This window comes from Diplotaxodon limnothrissa, linkage group LG6 (genome assembly GCF_057381915.1).
Source record: "Diplotaxodon limnothrissa isolate DT_005_m linkage group LG6, D_limnothrissa_male_GT1.1, whole genome shotgun sequence".
In the NCBI taxonomy this organism is placed as follows: Eukaryota; Metazoa; Chordata; class Actinopteri; order Cichliformes; family Cichlidae; genus Diplotaxodon; species Diplotaxodon limnothrissa.
In genome coordinates this window covers 18828002-18837419 of record NC_140601.1, presented here as the reverse complement: position 1 = coordinate 18837419, position 9418 = coordinate 18828002, and the positions used below count along the sequence as shown (strand labels likewise).

The 9418-nt window shown below is 38.9% G+C and overlaps 1 protein-coding gene across 1 annotated transcript; it reads left to right on the top strand.

Moving 5' to 3' along the window:
* Positions 1-542: 542 nt before the first annotated feature.
* On the top strand, positions 543-8713 carry noazfp (nucleolar atypical zinc finger). The gene is made up of 10 exons (XM_085355810.1): positions 543-580; positions 986-1143; positions 1236-1255; positions 1358-1428; positions 2776-2852; positions 5335-5461; positions 5537-5641; positions 5785-5831; positions 7418-7535; positions 8247-8713. The coding sequence occupies exons 2-10, from the start codon at positions 1024-1026 to the stop codon at positions 8507-8509; spliced, it is 948 nt and encodes a 315-aa protein (XP_085211936.1). The 5' UTR covers positions 543-580; positions 986-1023; the 3' UTR covers positions 8510-8713.
* The last annotated feature ends 705 nt before the right edge of the window (positions 8714-9418 follow it).

Here is a 9418-nt window from a genome sequence, read left to right as displayed (position 1 = left end):
AAAGGTAATTCTAATGGTTATATATGAAGCACAATTTGATTAAAAAAAGTTTTGATAAAAAAAAGGCATTTTGGTGAATTCTATTTTATATTTTGGCTTTTTTAGCAGCTAGGTTTACATCTTGTCTCAGGACAAGTGTCATTTATGCAACATGTATGGGCTATTTTCAAGGGTGATACAGGAAATGTCCTGCAATTGTAGAGCTCCCATTAGCGTTAGCACATGGAGTAGCATTATAAGAAAAACTGGAGCCAAACCCATTCGAAAAAGAAATTATCTTTTACTGGTTAAATTTAGGTCTTATTGTAATATATACTCTATTATATATCATATAGACTATATCATTATTATTGCAAATGTTTATTGTGTTATTTAAAGTAGGCCATATTGTATATTTATGCATTACCACTGCCCTATAAAAAAGTAAATTATTTAACATCAATCATTAAATGAAAAGAGGTGACGCTAAGCCACCATAACCAAAAACCAGCATGTGTGGAACGAATGTTTTTTAGCCGAGTGTTCCGGTGAACACATTTTCAGGACGGACCTAGCTGCGTTCTCTGAACTGATCATTTCGGTAAAGAAAAATACAAAAATAATCTATTTTCTTTTTAATTACGCTAGCGTGTAATATTTAGGAACACTTAGGAGGTTCCTTTACAGTCTAAAAGTCATGTACACATGTGTTGAGTGGTGTTATAGTTTATTTTAAATGTAATTTGCTTATGAGACACCAGCTCAGTCAGCAGACACGGGAGCTGCTAGCCAACATGAACAGAAATGTCAGAAACTTTTTATAGTTGTAGTGCTTGTTGTCGTAATTCACCACCCGTGTTGCTGGCTGTAGTCCCTGTGCAGCTTATTGGAAAAGCACTGAGATGAGATATCAGCTAAGAGTTGCTCGTTCTTAGCTGAATTTCACGCAGAAGAAGTCGCCCAGTTTCCTCCCGGCGTGGTTCACCCCGTTTGTCCGTGTTTGCAGGTGACGGAGTCAGTGTCAAGCTCCGCGGAGAACCAGAAATGCCCAAAAAGAAAACCGGTGCCCGAAAAAAGGCTGAAAATCGGAAAGAGCGAGAGAAGCAAATACGAGCCAACAGGGAACATGTTGACGTGGCCAAACACCCCTGCAACTCCAACATGGTGTGTAGCTGCGATAGCTGATAGATGCCCAATTAAAACAACAGCAATGCCTTAATATGTATCTAATCTTTTATACTGTTACATTTTTGCAGGAATGTGACAAATGTCAGAGGTAAGTGATTTTATTCACTTATATGACCAATGTGCAACTGCAGATTCTCCATAATTCTGAGATAATTAACATTTTTTTAACGTTTCTGATGCCACATGCTAGAAAACAGAAGAACAGGGCTTTCTGTTATTTCTGTAACTCTGTGCAGAAGCTGCCTGTCTGCGCGCAGTGTGGTGAGTACACTGCACGTGTTATTTGAGTAATGTTGGAAAGATATTCATTTTAAAGCTAACACTCCCTGCTCATTTGTGACCTTCACATCCAAGCCCATTCAAAAATGTGCCAATTCACAGCCAGCTCAGTGATAGCAAGGTCCCTGCAAGGTCTTAAAAAGGTTAATATAACCTAAATAAGCAACACATTGTACCAGGTCATTAATTACTTAACAAAAAGTAAGTCCAAATTCAGATGCGTTGTGTGGAAACATTATTCACACCCCTGGATTCATTAGCTTGTAGAACCAGATTCAGCAGCAGTAATGAAGTAATCATTTTTTAGCTTGACTGGGCTGTGATTGGGCCATTCAAACATCTTAATGCTTTTTGTTTTTTTAAAAAAAGCCATTCTGTTGTACATTTGCTGTGGTTGGCTCAAGCTTTAGATGTCCTCACCTTTGACGGTAGAATACTTTGGTGTACAGAGGATTTTACATGTCTGTAGAATCTTGGATGTTGCTCTCGGTTTTTTTGCAGTTTCACGGAGCACTGCGCAGACTGATCTGTGAGTGAATTTGTTGGAATCTCCACTTTTGGAAAGATTATGACATAGTGTTAACGTACCTGAATGCTCCAGATCAGCAACCTGCCAAAGCTTCTGTTATTATAGAGGTGCTGACAATTGCTGATTATCAATAAATCAAGTTCATTTGATTAGCAGTACCTGGCTGCTACTTACGCTGTTAAATACTATAAATGCAGGAGGGATGTCATTAGTTTTTCCACACGTTTCTGCATGTCATGTCATGCTAAGGACCAGATTATTTTTTTTAATGTGCTGATATGTAAAACAGTAGAATTGAAAGAAGGTTTAGTTGTTGTTTTTCACATAACCTTACATGCTTCTACCATTACACTCCATTATTTTGTTACATAGATGATGAAAACCACACAGTTCAAAAAGTTTGGCTCATGAACTCTGTGGTTTTGTTTTGTTTTCTTCTTCTCTATGCTCTTCTCCTTTATTATTCTGGTACAAGTTCATTTTTATTCAGCCTTCAGTCTTGAAGCATGCTTAATCATCAATATAAGGAAATCCCAGAAAGTTTATTCTGTTATTAGCGTGTTTTTTTTAGCGTTATCAGAAGGTTTAACTCAGGCTTAGTGAAAGCTTCTGTATTTACTTTAATAAAGATATTTCTTGATTGACGACAGTAGCTTTGGCAAACCTAGCTCCTTGAGAGTGATCGTAACTTGGCTAAATGTTGTGAAGGGGATTTTGTTCATGTATTACACTATTTACCATTACACTGAAATTATTTGTGTTCGTTTTATTCATCTGTAAAGTTTTCTTCCTGTTTTTAGGTAAAATGAAATGTATGAAGTCATCGGATTGTGTTGTCAAACATCCAGGCGTCCACAGCACTGGAATGGGCATGGTGGTAAGTTTATTGTATATTTAAGTTTTCTATTATATATCTGTTTGATTTATTTTCATTCAGCAATGTAATTTATGACTGTAAAAATGATATTAGGTTGACATTATTTAATGGAACATTGTTCTGGTAGGTTTTGTTGGGAGAAATAATATTTTTATTTATTTAGTCTTTGAGATAAATATCTCTTTTTCAAGGGCCACCTGGCCAAGAAGATGCACCATGACAAAGTTACATCAAAATAAAATAAAACAAGTCAGTTAATTTTGTCAGTGGTAAATTTAATTCAAATACAAGGTCCAGATCATGCAGTGGCACCCTCTGTATTTTCCCAGGGAGACAAAATGATTCAGCTTTAGTGTTCTCTGAAAGGTATTTCATGAATGAGCTGCAAAATAAGAGAATGCTGTTCCAAGTTGGGTACTCTAAAGAGTGCCTGCAGCTGCTGTCAACAGTGTGACTCAGAGTAGAGCCTTGTGAGTACATTATGGTATCATCTGCATAAATGCGCGGTTTAGGTTTAGGCATAATCTTCTATATTAATAATAAAAAGGAAGAAAAAACAGGGTCTAAAGTTGACCTCTGCGTGACTCCATTTAAAAGCTTCATAGAAACCTGACTCATATTCATCTGTATAAACACACTGTGTCCTATCTGAAAGGGCATTCCTGAACTAGCCTGTAGTCTTATCATTCTAACTGACGTCACTGAGTCTTTCTAACAGCAGCTCATGGTCATCAGAATCAGATCAACAAACACAGCAGCTTTCAGTCCAAGGCAATAATAATAGAATTTGTTACCAACATAGTTGCTGTTACAGTACTGTTGAGTTTATTTAAAATTCTACAATTTTGGCGCAAGTAGAAATTTAGGTTTAGGGCAATATTTGTTGAGGGGATCCCATGTTTTTAAAATAATAAAGTATAGGCAGCTTTCTAGATTTTCAGGGATGATGTTAAGCTGAAGAATCTGATTAAAAAATTGTTTGTGAGGTTCTCAGGTCCAGATGAATTTTTTTGGCTCAATGGCTTTTTAACATTTTAAGATTGCCATAGAGGAAATAGGTTTAGGCACAAAGATGATACAAAATGGGAAAGACAGTTCAATGTAGAGCATCAGGACTATTCTACATTTGCATTAAAAACATAAGTAGTTGATATAAAATGTCCAGGTAGGTTTGGATAACTTTTTTTTGCCTTAACGAACGAAATTATAATTTAAAAACTGTAGTATGTATTTCCTTGGGTTATCTTTGTCTAATATTAATATTTGCCTAAGGATCTCAAACTGAGTGTGACAAATATACAAATAAAAAATAAATTGGGAAAGGGACGAATTCTTTTTTCACAGCACTGTATGTATTGATATTTGGAATTTCTAGTCAAGGTCCTGGTTTGATTTCTTAAAACTCTAACAGATCCAGGCAGCAGGTTCATTTGTGGCCCTGTCTGTTTCAGCTGTGCCAGTGCAGAGCTTTATCGAGTCCTTTTAGGGAGAAAACTTCTAGTGCACAAGGTCAAGACCTGCTCTATTTTTAAATTCCGCTGCTGTGGGAATATTTTGCACGGGGCCGGGACTTGGATCTACATTCTCGCATAATGATAGCAGCAAAAAAAAGACTTACTTTAAAATCCCACCGGTATATTAGGTTTATAATCAAATAGCATGGGAGGAGTCCTTTTACACAATGATAATGTCAGCTTTCAGAGACTGTAAATGCAGCAGGACTCTCCCTTGATATGTAAGGCCATTCGATGCCGAATAACAAACAAACCAAGAGATCCATGTTGCCAGCAGATTCCGCAACAATCAGCCGCTCATCTAGATGTTGTCACTGATAGCAACAGCACTCCAGACGGCAGGCTAGGAGAATAAACAAGGCCTCAAGCACACAAACAGAGGTCATCTACAACCAAGAAGCAGCAGCTTGTAGATTTTCTCTGCATTAATCTGGGGCTAGCTATTATTCATGTGGCTGTGGCTCAGGTGGTAGAGCAGATTAGCGACTGATTGGAAGGTTGGTGGTTCGATTCCTGGCTCCTCCAGTCTGCATGCCAAATATCCTTGGGCAAGATACTAACCCCAAATTGCCCTCCGATGCGTTCATCGGAGTGTGAATGTGTGTGAATGCTTATTAGTTGCACTTGAGTTTAGAGTGGGTGTGATTGGGTGAATGAGGCATGTTGTATAGAGCGCTTTGAGTACTCTGGGAGAGTAGAAAAGCGCTATATAAGAATCAGTCCATTTACCATTCAGTATCACTCTGACACTCTTTATGCTCATGGTGCAGTGTTGTGCAAGTGCAATCAAAATGAATAATTAAGCTAAGTAGCATATGATAAGGTGTGTCAAGGGTCCAGCTGGTGTTCAGTAATCAGTGTCTGTTTTTGCTACATGCCAGTAAACTCATCAGCAGGTTATTTAAACATAAAAAAAGAAAGTACAATTTCTGATTTTGGTCCTTGTTATTCTCCTACTCAATCACAAGGGGGCAGTGTGCGACTTCTGTGAAGCTTGGGTGTGCCATGGTCGGAAATGCCTGAGCACTCACGCCTGTTCATGTCCTTTGACTGATGCCGACTGCATCGAGTGTGAGCGCAGTGTCTGGGATCATGGTGAGACCACCCCTGTTTGATTGTTTCGCCTGCTTACCTAAGTAGAGCCACTGACTGGTTTAACTTCTTAAATAGGAGGGCGAATCTTCCGCTGTTCCTTCTGTCAGAACTTCTTATGTGAGGATGATCAGTTTGAGCACCAGGCAAGCTGCCAGGTTCTTCAAGCAGAAACATTCAAATGTAAGTCACACTGTCATTCAATCGGCTTTTTCAATGGGGTGTTTAAAGCGTATCATTTCCATATGAGCAGATAATATCCAGAGGGAGCATGTGCAGTAGTGATGTTACGAATGTGTTTTCATAATATTGTTGTATTATTTTAGGTGTTTCCTGTAATAAACTGGGACAACACTCCTGTCTGCGGTGTAAGGTGAGGAATCAGTCTGTGAAAATATAATGCAAAAGGATCACAAGCATGTTTGTAAAAAATAAACCCACGTTATCAACTTGCATTACAAAACTGTTTGTAACAACAAAAGAAGAACGAACCAAATGTGATAAGATGGCTACAAATTCACATCGTTGTTTTCATGTGGTTTTGCTTTTGGTTTTTCTCCCTTTATCTGGAAATATTCCTTGTGTACAACAGACACGTAACTGAAACTAAACATCAAAGAGCTTTGAACGAATAAAATGGCAAGAAAGCGCTCCAGGCTGACAACAACGGACCTGCTGAAAATAGCAGCCGGAGCTCATACTGCCTTTAGTTGTTCCTTGTGCTTAGTTTAACAGTTGTCAGCTAATCTTACAGGGGTTAAAAATAAGTTGGTCCTATCAATGACCTATACGAGCTGTTGCTAGGCCAGATAGTCGCAGTGCATACTTTTACTGAAGTGCACAAGTGAAGGAATTTGCCAGGCAGCTCATGACAATATGTGTAGCCAAAGCATACTTTTGCAATAAATCACCTCTTAATGCACAACAAGTGAGTGTGCTTATCCTTAAATGTGTATATATATAGAGTAATGTTTGTTTATTTGTACTGGAAAATTACAGGATAAAGAATTGCACTATAAAAGATGCACTGCATAGACAGCCAGTGCCAACTGAGTAAATCTTTGACGTGCATTTTCTCAGGTCTGTTTTAAAGCTTTAAATTAAAGCTACCCTCACATGCCCATTTGCACACCAAATATTACACATTACATTAGCCTGCTGTAATCATTCCTGCTCATCATGCTAGCTGAAAGGGATGTCTTCTCAACACTGTAAATAATGCTGATCCTCCCTCAAAGCAAAGTTTTAGCTGGAGCTGTTTATTAATTGAGCGTATATGTTCTGCTGGTCTCCTAGCAACCAAACCGCATTTCCTGAGCATGAGACTCTGCCCCAACTCCATATAGACAACAAACAACAAGACTGATTATACTATGATAACATGGTAATTTTGACGAATTTACGCCAGCTGAACTTTAGCATGCATTTCTGCACAGAGAAGCCATGTTTATTGAGGATATTAGAATGTAGGAATGACTACAGCAGACATTCAGGTTTATCAGGCTTCATCAGGAACAAAATAAAAACATATGGAGTGGCTCACAACATTTACACAAGTGCTGCTTGCGTGGCATTGTGCCACAGTTGCAATCTGATCAGAAAGCATTTGAAATAGGAACTCTGCTTTTTGGGGCAGGGGTTATTTATTTATATTTCCAATTCAATCCTTTTTTTAAGAGTACAGTCTGTATCAAAAAGAGGCAAAAGACAGCTGCCATATATTGGTTACAGTGAGTGAGGATCTCTGAATTTGAGACTGGAGGAAGGGAATACGATTGAGTTTTTATGGATGAACGGATGTGGATGAATGAGCTTACTCCTCTTGCCTAAACAAGCCTGAACTGTTACTGCTTTGCTTTCTTTAGTTTTGAAGTTGAGCGAGAACTATGCATCGATATCATGTTCGTGCACCAGCGTTTCCATGCCATAACTGACTGAAAGTTGAACTGTGTCTTGCAGGCTTGTTACTGTGATGATCACACTAAGAGTAAAGTCTTCAAACAGGAGAAAGGAAAAGGTCCTCCGTGTCCCAAATGTGGTCACGAGACACAGGAGACCAAAGATCTAAGCATGTCAAGTGAGTGTTACTCATACCTTTAAACGACTGGAAGTTGTTTAGTTGTTTTTCTTCCCGTAAAGCTCCTGTTTCGGGGAAGTTGCCACAGCTGCTACTTCCCCGCAGACTGTGTTTTGAAAATGAAACAAAACCATGAGGGGAAAAATAAATTCTTTGTTTTTCCCCAGAAGTCATTTACACAGTGCAGCTAATTGTATTTTCTAGAGAATTGTTCATGAATATTTGGGTTTTTCTCCAATGCTTCTTGCTGTAAAAGCAGAGTCTGATGTTATGCAATTAAACTTTGACCTTGGAAGCAGTGCCAAACACGTGTTGGCCACATTGCTGTTCTCTCAAATGTGCTGCCAGGATTTGATTTCTATTTCTAAGGACTTGCTATTAGCAGAGTGAGATGTATTTTGAAACAAAAACCCTGCTCAGTGAATCTGATATTTGTAGCTCCTCACAAAGAGCTTTAGCAATATTAACATTTCATTTCCGACATGGGACAGAGGCAAAAACGTGTGGAAGGATCACAGCAGTGTCATAGTCATATATTGACAAGAGGAACAAAGTGATATATAATGAGTTAAATTACAACCTGAAGGCTTAGAATAAACATTGCTTGCAGAGAATTACGCAGACTGTATCTTACAGGACCTTTTCTTTGTCGCTTCACCACCATGCGTAATGACACCAGAGCTAACGTTGACACCTGTGCATTGTTCACAGCGCGCACCTTGAAGTTTGGTCGACAGGCCGGTGCCGACGATGACGACGGTTACTACGACGGTGCGTCCGGGTACGATGCTTACTGGAAGAACGCAGCGTCCGGAGGTGGAGACCAACAAGACGACTACGGAGAAGACGATTACTATGAGGAAGACGAGTATGAGGAGGAGGAGGAGGAGGAGGAGGAAGAAGATGAAGAGGGCGAACAAGAAACTGCGTCCGAGTCGCTGGCTGGTCTTAAATTGGATGGTGCTGCAGCCTAAGCTGATGGTGACTGATGAGGTGGTGCAGCTGGAGCACGTGGTCCTGTAAACCCAAAGGATCCTCAAGAAAGCTTTAGATGCACAATTAAGACTGGAGATGAATATTAAAGCTGATGTGATGTTTTAACTTTCCATGTTACTTTGAAAGAGAAAATACATTTTTTTAAACAATATTCAAGCAGCTGTATAGAGACAAAATGAATAAAAGACTCAAATAACAGTTTCAATTTAATTTCAGTTTCATAAATTAAATACCTGCTATTATAAGCCTGACTAAAAAAAATTGATGGTGCTCAGAAAGCTTTAAGTGCCCTGCTTTCTCCTCTGTTTTTACAGTCAAGCCTGGGTTAAGTTATGAAACTGCTTCTGACTCTTTGCAGTGATTTTTGATACAGGAGCAAAGGCTGATCTTTGTATTTCCACACTCTAATGGTTGTCACATTTGCCCACCATGTGAATGGTCCCTGGAAACTCAAGAAGATGATGTTACTCCTATTGGTGGCGTGAAGCTGGCACACATAAGAGGGTTGTTTATGTCATATGGTGGTGAACTTTTAAAGAGCTTTAGGGGGGGGTCTTCACTTTCTTTCAAACGAGGTGGCAACCAGTATTGGCTGTTGGACAAATACTCATTCAGATCTTATGAATTTGCCTAGATTTTTTTTTACAATCAGGGTCTGATTGTTACATTTAGGACCAGACTATCCTTCCATATTTTTGAATTCCACCAGAATCCACACACAACTGCAGAGTATACAGGAAATTTTCAATAAGTCATGATTGTAAAGCTCTGGCTTGTCTTAAATAGTCCAAACAGCAACAACAAACCTTAAGCGTTAGCTGTTCACCACAATGTGCCTCGAGACTTTCATCTTCCTGTTTATGAAAAACTTCCTCAAACATTTTACC